General features: G+C 51.4%; 3 protein-coding genes across 3 annotated transcripts; all 3 read right to left on the reverse strand.

The window, feature by feature from the left end:
• Positions 1-23: 23 nt before the first annotated feature.
• Positions 24-6,460, reverse strand: TGME49_315798 (hypothetical protein; the record flags this gene model as incomplete). Its single annotated transcript, XM_018782885.1, has 7 exons — positions 24-1,615; positions 2,209-3,338; positions 3,903-4,149; positions 4,701-4,843; positions 5,462-5,621; positions 5,935-6,092; positions 6,398-6,460. The coding sequence occupies 7 exons, from the start codon at positions 6,458-6,460 to the stop codon at positions 1,537-1,539; spliced, it is 1,980 nt and encodes a 659-aa protein (XP_018635309.1). The 3' UTR covers positions 24-1,536.
• Positions 6,461-6,635: 175 nt separating this feature from the next.
• TGME49_315802 (hypothetical protein) lies at positions 6,636-12,100 on the reverse strand. The gene is made up of 6 exons (XM_018782886.1): positions 11,442-12,100; positions 10,953-11,011; positions 10,248-10,436; positions 8,902-9,722; positions 7,962-8,138; positions 6,636-6,769 (listed from the first exon to the last, which is right to left on the reverse strand). Exons 1-6 carry the CDS (start codon positions 11,857-11,859, stop codon positions 6,727-6,729), a joined length of 1,707 nt encoding a protein of 568 aa, XP_018635308.1. The 5' UTR covers positions 11,860-12,100; the 3' UTR covers positions 6,636-6,726.
• A 6,952-nt stretch (positions 12,101-19,052) lies between these two features.
• TGME49_315810 (tRNA nucleotidyltransferase/poly(A) polymerase family protein) lies at positions 19,053-25,204 on the reverse strand. Its single transcript, XM_002364718.2, has 5 exons — positions 23,775-25,204; positions 23,009-23,123; positions 20,550-22,371; positions 20,189-20,251; positions 19,053-19,633 (listed from the first exon to the last, which is right to left on the reverse strand). Exons 1-5 carry the CDS (start codon positions 25,033-25,035, stop codon positions 19,550-19,552), a joined length of 3,345 nt encoding a protein of 1,114 aa, XP_002364759.2. The 5' UTR covers positions 25,036-25,204; the 3' UTR covers positions 19,053-19,549.
• Positions 25,205-25,312: the final 108 nt, after the last annotated feature.

A 25,312-nucleotide genomic window follows, 5' to 3' on the forward strand; every position in this document is an offset into this window, starting at 1 on the left:
GTAAGAAACCCAGTCAACGGAGAGCGGCATGTTCGGAGCCTGCCACGTGGGCGACTGGCGTCGATCCGAAAGTCGTGTTGTTTCGTGTCAGCAAGGGATTTGCAAGACTATGCAGAAAGCAACACATACGGCTTCGCACGAGTGCCCCGAAGAACGCGGCCACTGAGAAGAGACAAAAAGAGAGAACCGGTACGCCGGCAAGACAGAATACCACACTCTCTAGACAAGTTTGGCGAACTGCAAAGCTACTAACTCAGTCAGGATAAGAGAGGAACAGAGGAAAGACTTTTCAGGGAGGAGGAACAGGAGGATGGTGCGCTATTCTCCGGTTCAAGTCGTCGGTCTGTCTCGAGTCCTGAAACATGGAATTTGGCAAATAAGGGAAACGGCTCTCGAAGGATTTGTTGGGTCTTCTTTTTGCGGCCACAATACAATCCATCATTTTTCTGCAAATGGTCCCTTCGATGCATGCAAACCAAGTCCAGGTTCCTTTCCCCGGGACACACAACTGTCTCAGACACCAGTACAGCTTCCTCGTGTCTCTCTGGCTCGAGATCGACACCTAGAGCATGGAGGTCTCCGCAGACATTGTCGTAACGATAGGCTCATGCGTGCCCATGAATCAAACGGCAGAACATTTCTTACCCTTTTGTTCAGTTACTCATGTGCAAGTAGATACATATGTAGTATGGATTCTTCAGTATGTGGCTTCACTCAAGAAAAACATATATAATCATATATCTATCTATCTATATATATATATATATATATATATATGTAGTCATATATGTACGTGTGCATATGCAGATGTGGAGGACTATGCACTGCATGTGGGGAGCTAAATGAGAGGCAGAAGATGCACAGGAATTTCCAAGAGAAGAATGAGAAGACTATTGCGGACAGAAACTTTAAGGGTTTCGCCGCAAAAAGAAGCCCTCGAAGCCTGCCCACGAGATTGAGGAGTAGCGGACGTAAGGGCCACAATAGAGAAGAAAACGTGAATCGACGGCACCTTCGTGTCGCGATGAGTCACTGAACTCTGTGTGTGCATAGAAATCGAATAAAATCGTGAAGTCAAACAACTTTTAAGCTTCGCTGCCGTTTCGCTTCCTTGCCTGGGGCATGTGGAAAGGGCTGCAAAGTTGAAGACGGAGTGGCCAATCCATGATTCTCCCCATTTGGTGTCTGCAACCTGCAGACGAAAAAGACAAAAAACCACGCAAGGGATTGAGACAGATAAACAGAAGAGATGGGGAGAACCATGGAAGGAAGACGAGACAAGGAAAAGGAAGACAAGAGAGAGACAGCAAGGGGGAACCGAGGAGAACGAAATGATAAAGAGGGCGACCACGAGAGATTCCGAAAGAAATACAGAACGAAAGAGGGATCTATCTGAGATATTTCTAAAGCTGTCTCAGAGACGTCTCAACTTCCTTCATTCTCCAGTGAGAAAGTTGGCTCATTCGCCTCGCTTACCATTGCTGCTGGTAAAGAGACTCTAAGTTTCTTGTATAACTCCGATGGAATTCAATCCTCTCACTCAGGTCCTGTCGTCGTGCCGCCAGCGTCTCTGCGGCATCTACAAGCTTCTCGAACCTCGGGGAATCGAAGAAACCTAAACAGGAGTTGCGAAAAACGAAATGTGAAGAAGAAACAGATGTACACCAACAGTCGCTGGACAGAGACGAAGAGCACCCCGGAGGGAATACACGAATGTTGAAAGCGGCTGAAAACGAAGATCGCAGGTGTATGCCTTGTCGAAGGTGACACTTTCCAGAGCGAAATACGATGAAAGAACAACTCGAGCAGAGAGGAAAGGGAGAAGCATGTTTGGTTGGCAAACTCTGAAGCCAGAAAGTTCTAGATTCTCGTAACGTTGTGCCTCGTTGCTACTTTCTCTTTCCCAAAGTGTTTGACGCTTTCTCTCTCGTACCCCTAACCCCTCCTGCGTTCGATCGCGCTAGGGAGTGACAAAAGAGTGGACCGAAATCCGACATCAGGAAATTCGTGTATCCCTTTTTGCTCCTCCTGCTTTCGTCTTTCTACTGACGCCTGGGGGGCTTCTCGTCCATTCGATCCGAAGAAAAAACAGTCCTTCTAATGCTCCTCGCGCTTTCTCTCTCATCTGCCTCTCCTCTCTCTCCACTTTCTTCTCTGTCCTCCTTTCTTTCTCTGAGTCTTCGCTCCCCATCGACGCGTCCTGCTGACCCCGGTCGCAGGTTGGACTGTGCCGTTCCGGCGTCTGTGCGTCTTTCTCGTATCTCCACTTTGACTCCTTCTCCTCGCTCGCCTCGCGTCAAGTCCTCTTCTCTTTCGCGGACTCCTTGTTCTCTCTCCCGGAAGCTGTGACGCCTTCGAGGCGGCCGGAATTCCCCCGCTGTCGCGAGGTCGATGCGAGCAAGCAGGGCTTGCTCGTAGCCTCTTCTCTCTTCTCTGTGGTCAGCGCCGCCGCCTCGCGAGGCGAAGGAAGACGAAGGGCGTCTGAGCGCAAGAGAAGATCCAGAAGAAGCGTTTGCCTTCCGCTCTTCCCCTTGACAGTGCGACCGCCTGCGTGTCCAGAAGCGCGTCGCACTCGAGTTGTGCAAATCGGACTCCCCACTTCCCTTGTGGGAGACTCTCTGCAACGCAAAATGCCCTGCGCTGTTGGCCCGACTCTCGAAGAAGGGAGAAACGGAGGAAACGCACGAGAGGAGACCCGAGGGGCATGAGTCTGTCGCGCCCTCCAGAAAGGAGCTTCCGCGGCTCGTTGGCGGCTGCGCTGTCGAGACAGCCGAAGTTCGAATGCTCAGACGCGAAGGTGTTCGCAGAAATGCCTGGAGAAGAAACGGAGGCAAAATCGTTGACTCGCTGGAGGAAGCAGCAGAAGGCGACCGGCGATAAGCAGAAGACGTGACGGGATGTGCAGACACCCCAGACACCCGCTCGCGGACGCCTTGTGGAAGGCTCCAAAAGGCGCCCTCTCTCGCTGCTTCTCTCTCTTCTCTCCAGGGTCGCGACGCAGCGCCAGAGTTGAGAGGCAGCGAAGCCGAGAGACGGGAGGACTGAGCAGACGGAAGAAGAAGAGAGGGAGGAAACGAAGAAGAAAACGAGTAGGATCGACCCCGGAAAAACATGTTTGTCTGACGACAGTCATGCGTCAAATCCAAAGGCTGAGATGCACGAAGCGCACGCGAGACGCCACTTGCTCTTGAGGGAAGTGACGAGGAAGAGAGAGAGACCAAGGAAGTTTGCGGGTCGAGGAAGCGGTTCTCGAGGCGGAGAAGGTCCAGCTGCTCTTTCTGCACGAATTTGGAGAGGGCCTGGACGTGTTGAAGCCTCTCTTCGCATTTGCTGCTTTCCTGATCGCAACCAAAATACACAAAAACGAACAAAGGGAACCGCAGGTGCTCAGGGACGCCTCAGACGTTAAATTGGAGAGGAAGATTGACTCTGCCGTAAACCCGCTAGAACGCAATCATGCGTGTGTGACGGTTCACATCCGAGCGGTGGTGAATTGACTATAACTCCAGACATAAAGTTCTCGAATGCAGTACCCGATACACACGACCGGGGTGTCCATTCACGCTTGGATGTGCGTTTCAGCTCGATATCTAGGAGTATGGCGACAATTCACGTACTCAAGTGACGCAGCACAAATCAAGAGCGGATCCAATTTTTTTCCTTTGCTGCTTCTTCTTGAGAGACACTAACGAGTCGAAGACTGAAGGTCTTCACTTTTTCAGTTCTACAGAAACGCCCTTTAGTGCTAAACATGCAGGATTAATATTTATTAATATGTATGGCGTTGTTTATTACACTTTTATTCGGTCACATGAAGTAATAGATCTTATACGCACATATATAATATATATACATGTAAATAGGAGTATTTATTGGGGAATTTCTCTCTGAACTCTCTTCACCTGCTCGGCCTGCATCGCGCGTAGCTCTGCCTGGGCACGTGCCTCGACTGCCTCTGCATGCAGGCGTTTGATTTCTGCTTCTTTTCTCTGCACTTGGACAAGACGCGTCAGGTTTTTCTGCCCTTCCTCCTCAACCACTTGCCGTCGACGATCCAGGTCCTCTTGCAGCAGGCTGATTTCTTGTTTCGTCTGCTGCAACTGTCGCCGCTCCTGCTCAGCAGCCTCCAAGTCGCGGAGAGCGAGCTTCCTGCGTAGCGAAAAGGCGCGAAGCTTCTCCAGGTCTTCTTGTTCACTCATTCATGTCCTTGCTCAGTATTCTACGATACCAACAAGATGGATCTAGAAGTACTAGTTTTGAGACTTTTAGTGATATTCAAGTCCTACTTCAAAAGACCATTTCCACTCGTAGTGTTTTCTCCCCAGAAAAAAGCTTACAAAAAAATGCCTTCGTAACACGCCAGTCTCAGAGACGAGTCCTCTCCGAAACAAAGTGGACAAACACTCTCCACAAAACCCCCACAAACCTACGCTGCAGACTCACACGAGAAAAACGAAAGCGGGAGTGCGTTGCTGTTCCCCCGCTTTTAAAGCTGAATCTCGTCCCTGGAGACACCACATCCTGGCGAGCAGGTAAACGCTTGGGGAGGAGAGAAAGAAGGAATCAAACACGACCGCGTGGACGAAAGTGACGGTAAGGGAACAGTGTCACCTGTTTTCACAAACGTCTTCTTTTCGGGGAGAGGGAAGGAGAGAATCGACCAATTAAGAAGAAGATGGAGGAAAGGGTCGAAGCCTCACCTCTCGGTGAATACTTCTCCTTCAACTTCCCTGAGACGCGCTGCTGCTCGAGCGCGTGTTTCCTCGACTCCTCGCGTTGCAGCATCGACAGCCCGCTGCTGACTTTCTAGTCGCCTTTGCGCAATTTCAAGTCTGTGTTCGCGCTGAATGGGAACGCGCAGGGAGGTAGGAGAGCCGGAGCGAGTGCTTGTGCACACAGTGCAATGTTAGGCGTCTAGCGATCTGGTAACAAGCCTGTTCTGGAGACTATGGTCTCCGAGGTGGGCTCCTTGACTGGGGCTTCCACGTCTGTTTGTGTGTTGTGTTTTCCGCATCCCTTTGTTGAGTGCAGAAGTGAACGAAGAGGAAAAGGAACAGAAAGTGCCACGCTCAGAAGCAGGCGCGTTTCGATGAGGGGAGGCGCAACCCGTCGCAGTGGATGGCCGGGTGCGACCGAGGAGAAATAAAAACGATGAGTGGAGACAAGACGGAACGACGAACCGGCGACGAGCTTTGATAGACGTGCAGACTCGAGAGACGCCACCGCCTGTGCAGATCGTTCGACCACAGGTGCTCGAGAGAATCGAAGAGAAGACGGGAGGCCTACACGAAGAGGAAGCAGCAGTCCGACTGTCTTCCGGGGGAACAATCGATGCAGGCAGGAAGCGCAGCGAGAGGTTGTAAAAGCGAGACGGAGGTCGAGACAGGGATGACAGCAACAACGCATGCGGAGAAAGGAGAAGCAGGAACGAAAAAACGAGATCCGTCTGTGAAAGCCTCACTTCTTTCAGCTCAAATTCCTTGGCTTGAGTCTTCCTCATGAGGTCACGCTTCTCGTCATCGACGGCTGTCCGCAGCTCCTCAAACGCTCTTCTCTGTTGCTCTTCCGCGCCCTTGAGTGTGAGCTGCAGTTGCCGCAACGCTGCGTGGTCTGCGTCTAGCCTAAGAAAAGGGGGGGAGGAACGAAAAACAAATCTGCGAATCGAACGCACGATTCTTGAGGCTGGCATCGAAAAGCACGTATTCTTCGACTGTGCTTCTCCCTCTGCTGCAGCTCCTTCTCAAAGGAATGTATGCTCCGTCGAAGAGAAGAGGAAACGGAACGGAACATATTTAGATGGAGAAGAACCCAAAAGGGTAGGACGCAAGAACAAGTGAGACACGATAACTATCAAGAAGCGGTGAAGTGGGTTGAAGTCCACATTCGCTTTGCTCTCCACCCCTGGGATCTTGGCAAGTGTGACAAGACGGTCACCTTTCTCTCTCCTTCCTATTCCGGTCTTCGCTCTCTTTCTGCTGTCTCTGAAAATCGGCTAACAGGGCGACAAGAGCCCCGTGCTGTTCGGCTGTCTGCCTCTGCTGCGTCTTTAACTCGTCCTCCATCGCCTTCATCGTTGCCTCCCGTTCTGCTCGCTGATAAAGCAAACGAGAGTTCAAGAAGGAACAGAAAACACCATCTCGAAACACACAGGAGCACTCTGACATTCATATATATATATATATATATATATATATATGTCTATCAATATATATATATATATGCACAAACATGTAACGAAAGCCACCACTCCCGATCCAGAGTGCACGTCAAAATGTGTGGAGACATCTCCTCATATTCCCGCGTTGTTGCACGGCTTCCACATGCACCTATGCAAACATTTTTTATTTGGATCTGCGCCTGTACATGGATCATTCTGGAATCCGGCGCTTGTTCTCACTTCTCCGGACAGAGCAACAGTAATGCGCACAGCCACTACGCATGGGGGTACAAATCTAACCATGTATAAAAAGACAAATACACTTATAAGCGTGTTTTCTGGTTTCATGTCATATATATATATATATATATACTCATAGGTTTCTTTGGTGTGTTCATGCGGTATATATTTTATATATACCTCCACTCTGAGGGGCTTTTGGTGAGTTTGTGTCACATTTGTAAAGATAAGTGATTGTGCACATACTTGGAAATCAAGTTCTTGCTTGCCATGGGTAGACTCTTGGGCAAGGCGTTCCGAAATTAACTTGATGGACTCTGCTGAAGATTCTACGTGACGAAGAAGAGTGCAGATGTCTCTCTGAGATGTTGCCTAGAGAAAATTTTAAGGGTCTCACCGCAGAGAAACCAAACCTCAGAAGATCCTCTCAGTCCCGTTTGCTTCAGTGTTTTTGTTCTTCTCGCCTCATTTCCGTACATCTGGGTGCGGGCGTGTCGTTTTCACTTTTTTCCCTCTGCCCCTTGCGTGGATTCCCCTCATTTCGCGTCGTATCGCCTTGTGTCGATCATGCTGACGTTAGGCTGCCTTGATTTGTCTCCTTCCTTTATTCTGTTTTATAAGTTCTCTCTGTTTTGCTCTTCCTGTCTATTTCTTCTTCTCTCCCTGCAGCTCTCATTCGTTCGTACCCTAGCACCCTTTCCTTTTCTCTCTCCATCGTCGATCCCTTTGTTCCCCTACAAGCCTCCCCTCCCGGAATGTCGGTCCGTGAAAACCATCTGGTTTCTTCTCGTCGTATTCTCCCCTCTTCTGTTCTTCTCTTTTCCTTGTCGCCGTGAGGTTTCCCTCACCTGCTGCCGCACTCGAGCGAGGTCTTCCTCGTGACTCTTTTTCAGCGCCTCCATCTCCCGCTTCATCTTTTTCTCTATCTCCTTCACCGCGATTTCTCGCTTTTTCTCTCCGTCTTCCACGGCCTTTTCAACTTCCCTTCGCTTCTTCTTCTCCTCTTCCTCCAATAGACTCGTCATTTGTTTTTCGATTCGCTTGCGCTCGTTTTCCTGTTCTTCCTCCAGCGTGTGCAGTGCTGTCGCAAACCGGCGGCTCTCGCTTTCCCGGTGTGACTCCAGGCTAACCAACAGAAAAACGGAGACGAATGACGAGACACAAATTCAGAGATGCTCAAGGGAATGACACCGAAACGTAGATCCGAACCACACACGCAAGAAGCGTCACTGCAGGTCGGGTCGCGTGTCCGGCACAGACGACTTAGAGAGAACAGTTTCAGAGGCAACAGGAATGGGAAAGCGAAAGACCAGATTCGCATCGAGCAAAGCACAGACAACAGAGTACGGGATGCCCTTTCCGCGCTCGAGCGTTCTTTCTCGCGGGTCATTGATGTGTTCGTCTCTGACGACGATCCTCTTCCCGGAACGGCACGCCGTGCGTCCAACTAACCGACTTTCGTTCCCCTTCCATCGGCTTCTCAAGCTTCGCTTTCGGCTACTCTCCCCTCTTAGGGCCACTGTTTTTGCTCGTGTATCTTCCTTCTTCTCCTTTGGCCTCGTACCGAGAAACTTCGTCTTGAAGGCTCCGATTTTGGATCTCCAGCCGATTCTTCTCGCCTTCCCACTGAGCCCTCTCAGCTGCCAACGATCGTTTGCTGGTCGCCTCAGAGGCTCTCAACTCAGACTGAAGGCGCTGCTGGAGCAGCTGCTTCTCCAGATGAAGTTTCCTGTTCTCGGCTCTGGTTTATGCACAGCATAGCCTCACGCTAAAACCAGCACTGTCGTTATTTTGGTTTTTGTATCCGGACGACCTAAGTGCATTTCATTCACTCCAGCATCAGAAAGCTGAGAAATCTCGTAGGTTCACACCGGGCACAGAGTGATGATGCCCACAATGATATCGAAGATGAGGTAGGACGGAAAGCAGATGAAGGACTGTCTCAGAAGCAAACGAAAAGAGAGAGAATCTGGACAGGAACCAGAAAGGGACGAGAGGGATCGTCAAGTCTGGAAATAATCCAAACCCGAAGAGGAAGGTGGAGCGAGATGCGCACGGCGACTAGGAAGTGACACGGAAACACAGAAAGAAAGACCGCTAAGAGTCAAACTATTGACATGTGCCTGGCAGCACTGTTTCGCAGTTTCGTTATCGGTGAACAGACTGTCTTCAGGCGAGTCAATTCCCTCTATGCCACGAAGGCGGTAACATTTAGACTTGTGGCTAAAGCTTTCGATTCGAAGGAAACAAGAGACTCCTGACAAAGGGAACCGCAACGCCACCGGCTCTTCAACATCACGAGCATCTTGACACTTTTCTTCTTCAAGTGCGTCTCCTGTAAAGCCCCTGTTACGTCTAGAGTGTTGTCTCGCTTCACCTCCCAGCTGTGACGGTCGATTTCAGACGCTTTACACCATCACGTGCCATTTTTGCTCCTGAATTCTCCCCACTCTGTGGTCGTCGCTTGTCTCTTGTTTCCACGCCGTTACGCTTTTTTCCCTCACCTCAGATGTTCAATTTGCAGGTCCTTTGAGGTTTCCCGGTCTACCACAGCAGCGGCGGCGTCTGCGGCTGCGGCGGCGGCGGCCTCAGCAGCGGCTGCCCCGCGAGCGGCTTCAGCGGCTGCAGCTGCAGCGACACTCGAGATTTCGCCAGTATCGCTGTTTGCATTTGAGACACTCTGCTTAAGATCGTCGAGCCGGTCACTTCCTTCAGTCCTTCGTTCCTCTTCGCGACTCAAAGGCACAGGCGACGCCTTCGCGCACACATTTGCAGACCGCGCTCTGTGGCCGCTGCCGGTCGTAGCAGACAGGGCGACAGACGGGTGGCTGCTAGTGGAGAGAGCGTGTCTCTCTTTTTGCTGGCGGGGAATGGAAGAACGAGAGAGAGTCTGGAAGACAGACGCGGAAGAACGGACGACGACTTCGCCCTCTTCCAGGTTGTTGCGTGCGAGTGGAGTCTCGCCGCTTTTGGGTTGCTTCCGGGCGTCTTTTCGCAAGGAAACCTCGCCACAGTCTGCATCTTTGGGTTCGCAACAGAGAGACGATTTGCTCCCCATAGCTCCAAGGAGAGGCCGAGGTGACGCCGGCTGCCGCGAGGCGGATCCGAAGTTGCCAGACACAGAAGAAGAAAGGGAATTGCGAGACCTGGCCGACGTCGCCGCCGGAGGAGAGGGCGATTTCTTCAAGTCCCGCGGCGAAACACCGAGGGAGGAAGAGGACTGAGGCTGCGGAAGACCGAGGGAGAGAATCGCGTCTAGTTCCGAATCTCCGTCAGTCAAAGCAGAGAGGAGCGACACCTGCTGCATGCTGTTCGCCCGGCTTGCCTGGGTACAGGAGGGAAAAGGAGAAAGTCGGAAAAGGGCCGCTTAAGAACGATGCAGGACGACATCGAAACCAGCGTGGTGTCAACAAGCCAGGAGGCACCAACCTTGCAGGTCAGCGCGAGGGAGGAAACGAAGAAGTAGTCTGAACGACAGTTGACATTCCTTCTTCCTCTGTGAAGGCATAGCCCCGCGAAGCGAGCAAACGATGAAGCAGATTGGCAGAAGAACGCTGTTGTGTAGAAGACGTTTCCAGAACATACAGAAGGTTCCGATAAAACGTTCAGGTGGCATGAACTGACGGAGAGTGAAACGGTGGCTCGAAACACCACCGATGGCTTTGTAAAGCAAAGGAGTTGCCAGCAACAGGAATGAAAGCAACCTTTTGGTTCACAGAAACGTTTCCAGAAGACAACTTCCATTGGAAAACGGCTTCATTCTCGAGCATTGCCGTGCACACAGTGTCTGCGGGTGGAACGAGGTGGATCAAGCGTTGGCAGAGACACTCGGGGAGACTGCTGGCATTACCTGTCTCCTGACTGAGCAACTGCTAGAACCCGAGCGGCAGGTTCTACCGCCGCGTCCGCTTTGCGTGTCTAGTGTCCTGTTATCTTCCTTGCCTGCTCCAACCGGAGCTAGTTGTGGTGAGGGAATACCACGCGAGGAGGCAAACTGTGAGGAAGAATCCCTGGAAATCTCTTGAGGTGAAGACCTTCCCTGAGCGGTGAAGATGACAGGATACAGATAAGGCCGGAGGGAAAACAGAAGCAGTGACAGTCGAACTCGCGTTTCAACTGAAACAAACAAACGCGGGAAAAGTCAAACAAGGGATTCCAGCCGACAGGACAGCTGGTGAGCTTTGAACGACCGAGCCGATTAAAGAGTAGTCCTGTGGTGCTGTCGAATGCCTCTTGTCAGCGGCAGTGTACAATTTACCAAGCCTTCATCACGGACTGGGAATCTGTTGGTATTGGTCTAAAGTCGTTCGGTGGATGACCACAACTCCTGGAGAGTTCTGTTTCACAAGTACATCCAATTCTCTTCAGAGGTAGGAATGAGTGCCACTCAAAGAGCGTCTCGTGCTCATGATAGCCCCCAAACACATTACCGCTACGAAGACACAGCCGCAACTCGACAACTCACGGGGAAGCGCCTTGCGAGCTCAAAGCTCAACTACAAAAACAAGAAAAGACGGAGAAGGGAGATTTTGTGAAGCACGTTCAACCGTCTTACTGTCGAGGAGCGTTTGGGCTCTTTCGGTCCCGAAACTTGGCCTTGAGCAAGGGGCGTGACTGACGGGTGACAGAAACACGCAATGAAGGAAGACAGAGCAAATTAGACACGAAATAGAGAGAAAACTCACAGCGGACTCGTCAAAATCCAGTCATGCCACTAGAAGTGGCAGAAATCCAGCGGCGCTTATCAGCGGGAGCGCAGAGGCTAAACGGTTGACAAGAGCGACAAACAAAACTGATTTAAAAAAACACATGGTGCCTTCAGGGAGGTTTATGAAGGAACGCTCCACGTGAAGGTGCCCGTACCTTGGAACAGCACGATATCAGAGTGCCAAGGAATAGAATATCGCGCTAGTACTTGGGAAACGGCTTTCAAACCCACAATAGAAATTTACACAAAGAAACTGCCACATCATCCCTGGACAACGCTAGATATGACTACCGTAAGTGCAGAATACACCGTCCCCGCAACGGATTTTTCTCTTACACAGTTGGTGGTGCGGAGCGTCGAAAGACTCTTTGGAATCAGCACTCTTCCTGGAGGACTTTTGTGCTGCCTCCACCAGACTTCCTGTCAAGAGACCTGCCGTGGCTGTTGACCTGTTCCCTCGTGTGCGTTCGGTGTTTCGACTTTGAGTTGTGGCCTCGAAACTGTGACTTTTTCTCCCTTCCGGGAGAAGAAGCGCGAGGTCCTCGTCATTGAAGCCGTTGGCTGTGGCCGTGTCTTCCGTCCTGCCGCCTTCTCGAGAAGTGGACGGCATCTGCTGCAATGTGGAAGTGGCCGACGTGTTGGAATTTTTCTCGTCTGCTCGCGGCGGCACCGGGGAGGAGGGACAACTGTTCTTCCGTGGAGATACCGGAGGATCTTCAGCATGTGACTGCCGTGAACCAAGAGGAGACTTCATGCCCACACTGACGTTGGCGAGAAGCGATTGCGACGAGCTCGAGGACAGAAGGCCGGCCGTGTTTGCTGTTGCTGCGGGGGGCCGACCGACAGCGGTCCGAGGGCTCTGAACGGAGGATAGAGGTAACGGAGTGCTTGTGGAAAGCTTCAAAGATACTGAACTGGATGCGTCGTGGTTGGGGGAAGACGACGATTGTAGAGCCGATGGAGCTAACTGCGTGCTCAACCGCCCTGCTGCCGATCGCGCTGGCGTCCCCGGTTTTTTCCCAGGAAGAATATCGGTGAGATCCTGGAGAAGGTCATCAACGTCAATACGATCTTCAGACGCCTGAGCAAAAACACCTTTGTGAGGAGACACAGGGTAACCTGTTGCTCCCAAAAGAATTTGCACAGCTACACCAATATGTTGCACATGCCTACAGCCTTCCGGTCCTTTACGCCAGTTCCGTTTCGGTTGCGCAACTCGGGACCATCTGTGATGCCGTTAACATGCTCGCTAAACTGGAAAAGTGAGAGTCAACTGCTCTATCCAGCTCGACTACAGGTGCACTGAATGGTTCTGGATCAACAAGCTGAATACGTGTGCGACTGTATATTGTACAAAGCGGAACGTGGATTCACGCCATGTGGCACAGAACATCAAAACCCACCACATGAGAAGAGTGGCAAAGGAATATATAACGGTCCTTGCTTTCTTGTGCCACTTGCGTAACTATAGCTTCCAACTGTCGTTGGTTCCCTCCCGCAACCCTTCTACAATCAGGTCCTCATTGTGAAAAAACAGGTCCCTGCAACATGAAAGCGGAGCATCCCCTACGTAACGACGACATAGAGGTTGACTGTGACCAGTTGACAAACCAGACAGACGAACAAAAACAATATCGCCATTTTGGCGGTGGCATCAATGGCAAAAAGCAATTTTGATTCAGCCGCTACTCATACTAACGAACAAGAACAATACGGCAATTTGGCAAGTTTCCCCACTTACACGTGCATATTCGCAAAGAGCGTTCTCGTCAATGTAACATATTTTCTCATTGTGCAATAGCTGCTGCTGTTCCCTCGGTAACCATAAGCTCTCTACGTCCTGGTGGTTTTCACAGCCTCCTCACTTTTGGTGCAAGCAGATGTCGTACCTCTTTGCAGTGGCCTGACTCGCGTAAGCTGCGGAAGTTTTCTACTTGCTGTGTCTTTTGCTCTCCTCGCAACTGCACAGACACATTGAAAATGAATATACGTTATCTCCCTTTCGGGCTCTTGGAGGGTGAGACGGATATGCCTGTCACCCTCAATGGCGTCAAAGAGAAACGTGTTTCTGTACGCCGTCAGTATATGCGTTTCACCAACTCCGCGTTACCGCAAGCGGACAAAACGGCGCAATACTGTAGAATGGATTTCCCGAAGTATGTGCGACTTTCTGTGGCATCTCGAATGGATCGTGGCAAGCCCATTTTCCCTACTGCCACTAGAGAAGCAGCGAGGTCTTACGCCATTCATGGTTGTTGTTTCGCTCGCAAAAAACACATTGCTTTCAGCGGTCTTTGGCCGAGACAGCGTACCTGCACACGCGAACAAAATATGGTGCAGACCAGCGTGTGCTCTTGCTTTTCTGCATACTGCACGGTAAGAGCTTTCAGCAGGCAGTAGATTGACAAGCTGGGTGAAGCTGGAACAAGTATCTTACTTCGGAGTTTGGAACCGCTTTCGACATTCAGATTTTCTGCCTCAGCCAGGCCAGAGATGGCGCTCGTCTACGAAGCAAGGAATTTACAAACACATGGTATAAAAATGACGACTATCCAGTTTTTTCGGTAAGAGATTGCCATTCAGAATGAGAATAAGGGTGACGGTCTGTACCAATGAGTATGGTGAGCAACTGAGTTGATGTGTGGATCCTTTCTTGTAGAATCGAAAGGGTAAAGTAAAGTCTTTGTTGGCCGTTCACTCGTAGATGGGGTGGTCAACGCATCGGGGGTCACCACGCAACTTTCGTATCCATCTCCCAGCGACACAATCAGATTCCTCCACACTAAAAGTGATACAGAGATCGTACGAAGACCTTGGTCCTCGTTGTAAGTATGCGGCGAGTGGGGGAACAACTTCAGGCGAGGGTGGCGTGCGTTTTCTCGACCATGACACGGTGTGCAGATCCTGGTGACGAAAAACGTCTGATATTCCAACACCTGAGTTTCTCTTTTGTATTCACCACAGAGAGTACTCTGTTTCTGGCGCTATCGATGATTTTCTCTAGCGACAACTACTGGTTCAAGTTTGTGTCGCTCAACCACTCATCGAATACTGCGACGGTTACATTGACAGTCTAACCCACCAAAGGAGAAGGGCTCCCTTCCGTAGCCAATTTTGCACTTCTCAGCCTTGCGCTGGCAGTTCGTCGGAGATTACTATTAGGGGTGCTAGTGGAGAGCAGGGCGTCCAAGGCATCTCCCTGGGCAAAAGTTTCCGAAGGGCAGCGACCGATCTGACGTAGAACAGGCAAAGCTCCCACATAAGCACCTGTCCACGCGGACCTGAAGCCGCTCTACCTGCCAACACGTGAATCTTGCAACGCAGTTTCACTTGTTTCACGCCATTCGAGGTAGTTGCACGTGGGTTTCTGCCTTAAGAAACGTCCCCCCCTCCACGGCTTGGTTATTTGAAATATCTTCATGGTGTTGTCGTACATATGCTGCGCAAGCAGTTATCCACGCAAGCTGACTAATGCACCATGAAGTGAACCGCTCGGGTGGTGCTTGGTTCAGCCGCGGAATTCTCGGAAGTAAGAGGGTGAGAGAACAGTTATGGCAGAATTAGCGGTATCACGTATAGCACTGAGTCTACCGCTGAGTCCTATATGGTGTTTATTCTTCGTAAAAAGGCGATTCCATTCGCGGATCCCCTTGGCGAGGTTACTAGGTCAACGTGTTGCGTAAGCAGGATCCAAAGTCTGATTATCCCGCCGCGCTTCGACTCGGCAGATTATACCTTCTCGATGTGTCAACGAGCACAAGGTATTTCGGAACAGGTGTTTGCGCTCGACTGCGTGTTCTGAATATATCTGTTTCTCACTTCGTCACTGACCCAACAGCTCTGCGGTTGCTCGTTTTGCCCACACCATGGTGCGTTACTGCCTTCGATTGTCTTCAAGAAAACAAGCGTATTATATTTAGAGTGACAACAAGTATGACTACATGAACTCTCATGTTCTTCACGTCTAAGGCAGACAGACTCAATATAGAGATCGCAAAGCGGCTGCGGGGCGGGGAAGGGCGAAGCATAAACAACTTACACTTATGGGCCGTGTCGATTCGTGAAATTCTCTTGTTGTCTCGTCGCCGCGGGGACCAGTGTCCCTGGCGGATAGCCTCGGAGTGGCAGACATCGGTGTAAGACGAAGAAGAGCTACAAAGAATTTGGTTCTCCGCGACCCTCGTCTGTACGACCAAAAAGAGTAACTGCAACATCCCCGGGCATTTCTCGGAATGCGCTTCGCGGAGCGGCGAGAACGAATAGATGTTTTAAGGTGAAGATCGTTGCAAGCAATGATAGCCCGTTACCTACTTTTCCTCTAGACCGATGTTTCAAATTGCATGGTGAGCCCTGTTTTTCAGGGGGCAGAGTTTACGGTGATAGTTTCCCATGAACGGCGAACACACCCGCATCTTGGCTGCGGCCCCCACAGTCTAGGGCTGACGCTCCGTCGGTTGCATGATGCGCGTCGAGGCGTCTGCGCATAGAACTCTTGAACTGTGTCGCCTTGTGCGAGTGGCTCACGTTCATGCGGAATAATAACAGTCATTCATAGCTGTGACAGCAGAAGTGGATAACGTTTTGGCCTCTAGCTGGTAAGAAGGCACAAGCCAATGCAGAAGGCAGTGAACGGCTTTCGGCTTAGTCGAACGAATATCACCTGACACTACGCAGTTTGACTTCTTTCACAGACTCTTTCCGACCGACAGTAGAAGAAAATAATAGAACAAGCGTGATCTGGCAGCGAGACGAAGTTCCGCAGGGCTACCTGGAAAGGAAGCTCTCCGAAAGCAGAAACGGCATCACAGCATTCCGTTCCGAACCAAACTTTGAGAATACGAATTTCAATCTAATATCTGGATCAATTTCCTGCTTCACGTGATCTCTGTAGGTTACACAGAATGCATGAGAACATTGTGGTCTTAGAGAAATGTGCGTGCGAATCAACACGCAAAGGAATGCGGAAGAGGAGGTTGCAGAAAGGAGTCTTTTTAACTCCGGATCCGCCGCTACGTCTCTAACTAGATGTTGAATCTAGCGAATGAACAAGAGTCGGAGGTATACAAAGATGCTGTAGTGATACCTGTAGTTATTTGGAGTTCCTCCTGCCAGACCCAGTGGCCGCCATGAGTGGCCAGCACACCGGTAACCTGGCTGACAGTCAGTGTAATGGATCAATTCAAAAATGCCCTTCCATGGCTTCGCTCCAAGCGACAAAAGTAGGCGTACAGAAAGATAGGCACCTCCAGTGTCACACTCATGCCCACTTCGTAAGAGAGAACGGATGCAGGCTTACCTTGGTGCTCCCTTCATTTCGGGACGGAACGGAGGAAATACAAGGGTTAAAGAAAAGGACCTCCCAGGTTCACCTACCATATGCACGTGACCTGACTTCCGTTCAGTCTGCACAAAGATTGGGCTCTCTCCCTAGATGCTTCCCAGCAATCGCTACGTTTCATGTTTTTCGCCGACAGGCACAGAATCTAATTCACGAAAAGGGGGAGAAAGAAACTGCGCTAGCAAAGAGACAGTACAAACCAAATAACGGTAGGCTGTCAGTGATCACAGTTATTGAGCAAGACGAAGTTTCGAAAACGACAGTCTCTATTGCCTTTTCTCCTCGGAGACACGCGAGTGAAAATGTGGGGCATGATGGCGCCTCAGGAAAGATAATCGTCACTCCACTGTCCAGGCCATAGCCGATAACCTCAGTCCGACTGTAGGCAGCGTGTATGGGTAGCGAATCGTCGCAGACGGATGAGGTCCCGGCACAGACTGTAGGCGTAGTTATCTGCTTGGGAGAGCGGGTTCTGCGCCGGCGCGGGTCGCCGGTGTCGTCGGTTCGTGGCTGCTGAACAGGGGAAACGCTAGCAGTGTGGCATTTGATATATACAGAATCGTTCGCCATGAGGTCGACCGAGTGTGTTTTTGTCACTTCCGCATAGAGATCAAGGATCAGTGATGGTTCACGAGCATGGAACGTCGCCTGAGAAGAAGGTTCCCGTGTGTCTGTATGGCGGCAAAGGACGTTGAAGATCACCTGAGGGAGTGGTCTGTCCGGTAACCGGAGTTCTATCTTTTGTCCATCACTATTCAAATATCCTTTCGAATCTGGAACGAAAACCGAAGCCGTCTCTTGCTGGTCAACGTCGCACATGACATCGTCGGAGCAGAAAACCTGGACATCGGTTGCCGAACCTCCTCTGGAAATGATCATTGCTTGCGGCGGGCAGGTTACCTCAACAGTCATCGACGGGTACACTTGAATCCGAAATGGTGATGCAAAGAGCGCTTGACCTTCGGGCGACAGAGGCAGAGCATGTATCGACAGCATTTCGTGGACAGCCGTCGTGTCATGAATGAGCCATGACAACGTAATTAGCGCCAAAGAAAGGTAGGCCCGCGTGAACAAGCACTGGTGGATGATGCCAGCGAGGCTGACGCCAGGGTCTGCAGAGAGAAACGGCACGACACCTCCATTCGTGAATGGACAAAAATAACGTATTCGTCGCAAAGGCATCTGTTGCACCAATTTGTGACCATTCAAAGGGAACTTTTTCTTCACATGGGCCACGGGTTCTCTTTCACCGCTATCCATTCTACCACCCTACAAAAAAACTAGAATACCATCTTCAGTGCTCGCCAGCCAGAAGAGGTTCAACAGCATCTAGAGCCAAATTATGAATCAGACGTCTTAAACTTTCCCCAGAAAACAAATGTGGCTGCGGTATCCAGAGGCGTCGCCAGACAACACGAAGACAAGAAAATGCAGGTGCAATACTTCTGGACATGGCTAAATGGTGTCAGAAAAACTGGCAATTCGAGCCAAAAAGACATCATCAGAGCCGCAGTTTCTCTCAGGCGCAAAGAAAGCCGAATGTATAGCACGTTGATTCCACACTCAGGAGTGAATGTCCGTGACATATCAGAAGGCGGGCACGAAACAAGACACGGTGCGCACTTGGGTCACCGTCCTGCACAGGGATTCCGGAAGACTATCGAAACGGGGGTCTACGAATAGAGACTGTTTTTCACATTTCTTCCAGCACTAGAATATTTCAGAACCGGGAAGTGGCTTAGGCCACGCAGTCGTTTCCTCACTTGCTTCAAACTGCTCCCACACATCGAAGCTAGCCGCCTAACAGCTAGACTCAATCGACTTTGTCACCATTCAGCGTAGTGCAAAGTTCTCGTCCAGTCAGAGAGGAAGATTTCTATTGCATTACCACCGTGACCTTGGAAGCAAGCGGATAACAGCAAGAAGCCATGCCGAGTTTCCATGTTTTCCACCAGATTGACCTGACCGTTGTATGCGACCAGTTGCGCACGGCCGTAGTGGCTGTTGTCACCTGTTGCGTTTGTAAGACACCCTTTTGAAGAGGCACTATCAACTTTTCCAGAGACTTTGAGAAACTTATATGAGGGTCCAGTGGACAAACACTGCTTCGAGTTTTGTGCTAAGCAGCGATTAGTGTCTACTTCTTCCTCCGTAGGTTTATTCGTGCACTATCGTAGAACCGTTCGAAAACGACCATATTTCTGGAGTTCTACAGTTCTATTTTACAAATTACAGAAATCCATTCCAGGACAGGCTCCAAGCAGAACATCTACGAACTCGTATCGACCTAGCAGAAAATATGGGATCCACCGGAGGCAACAGAACATAGGTCGGGACGTGAACTCTATTGCTTTTGAACATTAGACAGGGGCTCGAGCCAATTTCCTCTCTCTACCCATTCTACGCCTGCCACGAAACAGCTGCTGAGGTGCCGGGGCCTTCCTTGTGGAAAGTGCTCTATGGCATCCAGTTCCTCTTCCCTATCAAGCAGCACTTTGACTTCTTTGTTCCTGCTTTCACCAGTGTGGAACTGCGGCCTTTTTCTCACGTGAACACTGCGATCGTTTACTATATTCGATAGGTTGGCTTTCACTGCTAAGTTGAGCTTCGCCCCATCCTCGCGAACAGCCACACAAGAACCAAAATTGATGTCAACAAGAAAAAAGAAAACCTTTGTATTTGAACCTAAACAACTTAACGCTTCTCAGCTAGCTTCTGCAGAAAGTTCAAACGATCGAGTGCCACGGTCGCTTGCATGAATTCCATCTTCCGTGGAAAAGAACGGAAGTGATGAAGACAAACCCGTCGAACCTGCCATTATCTCTCCATCTGGATTTCTTGTACTTTGTCTCTTTCCCACCCTCCATCAGCTTGATTCTCCATAACTTTGTTCTCACTGGAGAGGGGACTGTGTAAGAATTTTCCTTCTTATTGACGTACTGCCAAAGTAAAAAGCCTACATTTGTCTCTGTTGGTTCTTGGAGCCTGTGAGATACGCGGAGACCCTGCAAGGCAGACCAATACAGCTACCCCATACCAGCAACCTCGTGCTTCGACGCAAGCGAATGCATACAAATTTACTAGAGCTCCCTAAAAACATTCTTCTTCATACATAGGTGCTGTATTTCGTCCTGAGGTATTCCTCGCACGCCGCCGCTGTGCCGGCCGGGTGCGCGAGCTGCCACTTGATCTGAAAAGAGCAGAAATAAAAACACACATTAGATCCTCGGCGTCAAGCCCAGATGCCGATGACGTTATCGTGGTCACTTGAAACCCTCGCTCCCTTCAATGAAAAAACACGTTCAAGCTGCCCGTAAATTCCCAACTATGCATATATAGATGCGCGGATGTCCAGAATGGAGCAACTGTTACTTGCTTCCTTGCGGTTTCGCCCCTCGTTTGCCTCAGTGGCGGTCACGGATCGAGGAAAGCACTTAATGGTACGCACGGAAGAGCATATGTTTCATGTATGCATATTTCTCTGGAAAGTAAAACGGGGAACTAATCAGAAGAGATACGGTTTTGCACATACACAGCTAATACCGTGGCTACACATGAACATGTGTGCATGTGCGAACTATTTTACTTGATGAAAGCCAGTCCCTCTTGTTTCACTGGTACAATACATCGGCGACCATCGAGGCACCCACGCGTCAGCTGCACTCATCCCCCGCATAAATGCGAAAGGAAACTTCAAACTTGTCTTTGCAGATTTTCTCGAGCTTTACAAAGATCCGCGGCTCACCTGCTCATCAAGAATCTCTTTGAATAAAGGCCCTTTTGGCAAGTTTTTGAGAAGTGTCTTCACCTACGGCACAACAGAAAAGGAACGGAACGGGTCGTTACAAGGCGGATGAAGGAACAGCGACCTCACAGACGAGACCCAGGAAACAAACGGAAAGACCCCTGGTGGCGGGAAAAAGCGAACACCGTTTAGCAAACGCGCCCTTAAACAGTGGAGCCAGGATAACAAAATGGGACTCGGCTTTGGTAAACAAAGCCCCTCAAGATCTAAACCAGTTCTCCCGCTTTTGGGGCATACTCCCCAGAAACGGCATTGGAGTTATACAGAAAGCGACCTGTGTCGGTATCTGCTTCTCACTTACCCGGTGGCCATCGCAGAGCGGCGGCTGAAGATGAGCGTCCGCGAGGCCGAAGGCGTCGATCTGTTTCCTCAAATCTGCAAACGGTTTGAGAACATCACTATCGACGGGGAGCTTCGCCCTGTGAAGTGCCTCGACGACTTCTCTTTCTTCGTCTTCCGTTTGCTCGTAGCCGTTGGCGCTAGACGAGACAGAAGGCGTTGCCGCAGTTTTGCGTGTCTGGTCGATCGCTGCAGCAAGGAGAAGAGCTTGAGGCCAGATGTCGCCGCCAGCTTCTCTGAGAAGAAGCCCGAGGCGCACCCTCTCTGCTTTCTTCCTCTCTTCGTGCGAGTCTTCTCCCAGGTCCGGAAGCATGCTGAGGCTCCAGTCTGTCTCTTTGGCCTTGTCGAGAAACCGGAGGAACGCATGCGCACCTTTGTTCAAATCGAGGGCGCGAGTGCCGTCTTTCTTCGCAAGCTTCACACCCGTCACGACCATGTGGAAGAGCAGGTTTTCCGGTTTCTTCTTCTCGTTCAAGCATTCGCGGGTCGCGAGAGGAAAGAGAAACGCAGCGAGGCTCAACGCGCGAACGGCGTCTTGCCAGTCGGAGGCGCGCGCCGCCTCCTTCGTGCCTCCGTCGCCCTCTGCCTTCGCCTCGCCGTTGCTCTGAGGTTTCTCGGGCTTCGCTTCAGTTTCTCGTCCCGGCATGTGAAGCAAGTCGCGAGTGATCTCCGACACCTCTGGAAAACGCGGAGACGCAGCTCCAACGGAGAGAAGCGAATTGAGCGTGTGCATGCATCGCAGGCCGTCTTTCCACCATCCTTGAAGCGCAGTGTCTTGGTCCGAGAGAATCACATCTTTACCCAGTTGTTTCCCGTTCTGCTTCGTCTTCTTGTTCCCGGGTCTCTCCCCGCCGTTCGCCTTGCCAGCAGTCTCTCCCTTTCCACCTAAACTCTCCACAGAACACTCGTCACCATCATTGGCGGTCAAAACCTGATCAGGCAACGAGAAGATGCTGTCGACCACCCGCAGTTCCGCGAGGAGAAGGAATCCTTGCGTTGCAGCGTCTGTGACATTCGCGATTTTCTGTACTTCTCTGAGTTTCTTTTCTCTCACCGCCCTCGCCTCTAAATCCTCAGGTCCTCGCTCCTGTCTATCTCCTTCGTCTTCTTCACACCCTTGTTCGTGCGTTTTTCCATCTCCCTCTGGTTCTTCTTCTCGAATTGTCCCTTCTCTTCTTCGTTTCTTTGACGAAGGGCTGTTACCCGTCTCGCTACCGGGGTCTCCGCTCGTTCCCTGGGTGCGCTCGAGGCCTTCTTTGGCGCCATCCTCAGTGCCGTTGGAAAGCATTTTTTTCAATTCGATCCCCAGGCGTTCCCGCGAAACCTTCTTCTTCAAGCCCTCTCGTACGGCCTTTGTTTGCGCTCCCGTGACGACTTCTTCGTGGAGCTGAAGGCGCAGAAGCGCAGCGAGTCGGACGCCTCTTAGGACGCGAAGGGGATCGTCCAGCAGCGTCTCCCTCGCGTTTTCCAGTGGTGTTCTCAGCACGCGGCGCCGAAGATCTTCCAGACCGGTCTTGGTGAAATTTTCCACCTTCTTCGTGTGCAAATTGTAGAATAACGCGTTCAGCGTGAAGTCTCGGCGGTGGGCGTCTTCCGCGGGCGTCCCGAAGCCGATGTTTTCCGGAATGCGAGAATGCTCCGAGTACGTCTCCGTCCGCAAATGCACAAAGTCGACCTGGTGGTGAGCCAGGCGGCATGTCGCCGTCTCCAAGTGCTTCGACTGATCCGGATTCGAGGCCACAACTCCAATTGCATGCGTAGGCAGACCCTGGGCGCGCAACCACCTGGAGCATCAGGAGAAAAAAAGGAACCTAAGGGCGATGAGGGAACAAGCGTCGCTCGTAACGTGTGCCCGGGGTTTGGTCGAGGAAAAAGAGCTCGCGAAAACTCACGAGGGATGAATGAGACAAGGCAAGGGAAGGAAGAAAAAGGGCAACAGTTAGAGCGGAGAAAGGCAAACGAGAAGGACACCCAGACGCGACGGGAAGAAACGTCTCACTTCCGAGTCTTGTTGGTGAACGCGTCTGATCTGATCTCACGTCTCCAACGTCCGCAGGTCGCTAAAGAGATACAAGGAACTTGCCCAAAGTTACTAGGCATCTGCACACGACAGAAGGGCACCACGATTTCAGATCGCTAAGAAAGAACCTTCAGAAAGATCGGCAGACGGAGACCAAGAGGAATGTAGGTAGAGAGAAAGGGGAGAAAAAGAAATGTGTTTGTGAGACGCGACAGAGGGAAGGGCGAAAGACAAGGAACGGCAAGAAGAAAAGTAGCGAACGCAGCGTTGTGTCGCGAGAAGGATAGCTGGAGAAGTGCCATCTCAGCAGTGGAGATAGGCGAGACTAGGAGTCCCAGAACCTAGGGTCTTCTTTCTCGCTCGCTGGCTTTCGGATGCTTCTTCACTTTTAATGGCTTTACTTGTTGAGATTTGTCGCGAACTCGACGCCCGTGCACTTGTCGATGGCAATGTCGATGTCGTCACTCCGACGGTTCATCAGCTTGTCTCTCACCCAGCCTCCCGCGGCCCTCAGAACTGAGACAGAAGGGAGACATACGGTTGTACGAAGGAAATGCGAGGCTGCGCAACAGGCAATGATGGAGAGACACACGAACGGCAGGCGAAGAGGCATGCGCAGTTTGGAAGCGAGAGGCGCACAGACAGAGAGAAGGGGGAACAGAGAGACGCGAAGAAGGGGAGAAAATGAGCGAAGCAGGGAGAGAAAAACAGAGAAGGAAACAGAGGAGAGGAGCGAGGAAGAAACCGACTGGGTAACGAGACGAAACAGCAAGTGCAACAGGAACGAACTTCAGACAGAGAGGACGAGCGTGTCTGGCCCCACAGAAGCATCCAGACCCCGAAAGAAACGAGTGGAAATCTGGTGCATGCACATAACAGCGAGGACAGCAAAGGAGAGGAAGCAGACGTGACGTGGAGGCAGACAGACGAAAAACGAGAGGAAGAGAAACCCCACGACGAAGAGACAGAAAGACGCGCCGGATGGACGAACCCTGTATTGCATGCCGATCGAACATGGCATCGCATGGCCAATCCGCCTGGATTGACACAGACCTACGCCCAGATGCGATCTACATAGTTCACCCTGTATCGCTTGACTCAGATGCTTCCACTCAGTCCACTGCTCCGTCCGAACCGAGGAAAAGTCGCGATCCCCTTCGTGCTTACCAACGTTGAGCTTCAGATCTTCAACGCATCGAACGAGCATGTCAAACAGACGCTCTTCTTCTTCCTCCAAGACAAGAGACTGGGCCTCGTCGAGTGTCTCTGGGCTTTCTCCGTCGACCTCCATCTTCCTTTGTCTCTTTTCTCTCTGTGGGGAAGTCGAGCTCGCGGCTCCTTGCCGGCCGGCTTCTTCTCTCTCCTCGGACGCTCGACCCGCGCGCCTCCCTCTCCGCTGTTCGAGAGAAACAGACGCCTCGAAGGTTGAGAGTGATCTTCTGGCTGCAGCAGCGAGACTCGAGCAGAGTGGCAGAGACGGAGCAACGGACAGCGGCGGAGCGGGGACAGAGGACGAGGAAAAGCGAGGGAGAGAAGCGGCAAGCAGCGAAGCAGACACAGAAGAAAGCGACAGAAAGGATGAGAGGGAAGGAGACCCGCAGAACAGATGAGGCGGCAAGGAGCACGATGGTTTCCGCCGGACTGAGAGAAGAAGAGAGGGCGGGGGAAGAGCTGGAGAAGAGCCGAGAAAGCGGCAGGACGAACAAGAAGAAAGACACGATGGAAGGGAGAAAGAAGAAGGGAACGAAAAGGGAGGACTTGAGGAAAAAGGAACTGCGGCAGTCCACCAAAAGGGTGAAGAGACAGAGGGAGGAGCGGCTGGACTTCGAAAGGGTACACGCCAGCCTCTCGAACCTGCGGAGAACAAGGGACAGCGTTGAAACGGAGAAGGAAGTCGAGAAGAGGTCTGCAGAGCAAAGCACAGAGAACCCCGTTCACGCGAGAGGAGAGGAGACACTTTCAACGAACCACAAGGGATGAAAGCAGCCGTCCAAGACGGAGCGGACGAGGCTAGGTTGTGAGGAGACGGCCCCACAGAGCCGCAGAGAAGGAAGGAAGAAGAAGACAAGAGGAAGACGACAGAAGAGAGGAAAGCAGACCCAGAAGAAGGCGACAGAAACGCACAGGCTGTCTCTCTCCTTGCTCTCCTCGAATAGGACAGAGAGCGATGCATCGAGGAGGCTGCACAGCGAAAGGCTCTCTCAGAACTCCTCGCCTTCGCCTTTATCTCTTCTCCGCTCATCAGTCTTCTTCTCTCTGGTTCTCCTTTGCTAGTCTCTCTTCCTTCTTCTTCTCTCTTTTCCTCTCTGTTTTTTTTTTCGTCCTCCTTCTTCTCGAGGCCTCGGTGAGAAGGGAGCAAGCGAGGAACGAGACAGCTGGAGAAAACGTTTCTGGGAGATGTTGAAGACGGAGAAGAGACAGTGAACATGCGTGGAGTGTGTGTTTCTGATTGGTTCCAAGGTCAGGATGATTTCTGGAAATCCGCGATTTCCTTGTCTCCCGGTCGGTGTCAGGCATCAGCGTGACCGGGGCGCGCCCGCGACTCAGGCCCAGCTGTTCTTCCTGTCAAGTTGTATTTTCGCTCGACTGCCGTTTCGTCTTCTCAAATGAACTTCAGAAATCCAAGCAAAAAGTCGCTGCAGGGAAAACCGAGAAAAGCCGAACCGAGTGTGCATGCATCGACAGCGCAAAGAACGCCCCAACTG

The sequence above is a fragment of the Toxoplasma gondii genome, chromosome XI (genome assembly GCF_000006565.2).
Source record: "Toxoplasma gondii ME49 chromosome XI, whole genome shotgun sequence".
Lineage (NCBI taxonomy): Eukaryota > Apicomplexa > Conoidasida > Eucoccidiorida > Sarcocystidae > Toxoplasma > Toxoplasma gondii.

What these genes read in the sequence shown, in the direction of transcription:
- TGME49_315802 (XM_018782886.1), bottom strand. Translation starts at nt 11,859, where the DNA reads ATGAAGTCTCCTCTTGGTTCACGGCAGTCACATGCTGAAGATCCTCCG. An exon ending in AGCCCAAACGCTCCTCGACA is followed by an intron (nt 10,437 to 10,952) that starts GTAAGACGGTTG and finishes TTCACCGCTCAG; the next exon opens with GGAAGGTCTTCACCTCAAGA. An exon ending in CTGCAAATTGAACATCTGAG is followed by an intron (nt 8,139 to 8,901) that starts GTGAGGGAAAAA and finishes TGCATAAACCAG; the next exon opens with AGCCGAGAACAGGAAACTTC.
- TGME49_315810 (XM_002364718.2), bottom strand. Translation starts at nt 25,035, where the DNA reads ATGTTCACTGTCTCTTCTCCGTCTTCAACATCTCCCAGAAACGTTTTC. An exon ending in TTCGCGACAAATCTCAACAA is followed by an intron (nt 22,372 to 23,008) that starts GTAAAGCCATTA and finishes CTGATGCTCCAG; the next exon opens with GTGGTTGCGCGCCCAGGGTC. An exon ending in CGCTCTGCGATGGCCACCGG is followed by an intron (nt 20,252 to 20,549) that starts GTAAGTGAGAAG and finishes GTTGTGCCGTAG; the next exon opens with GTGAAGACACTTCTCAAAAA.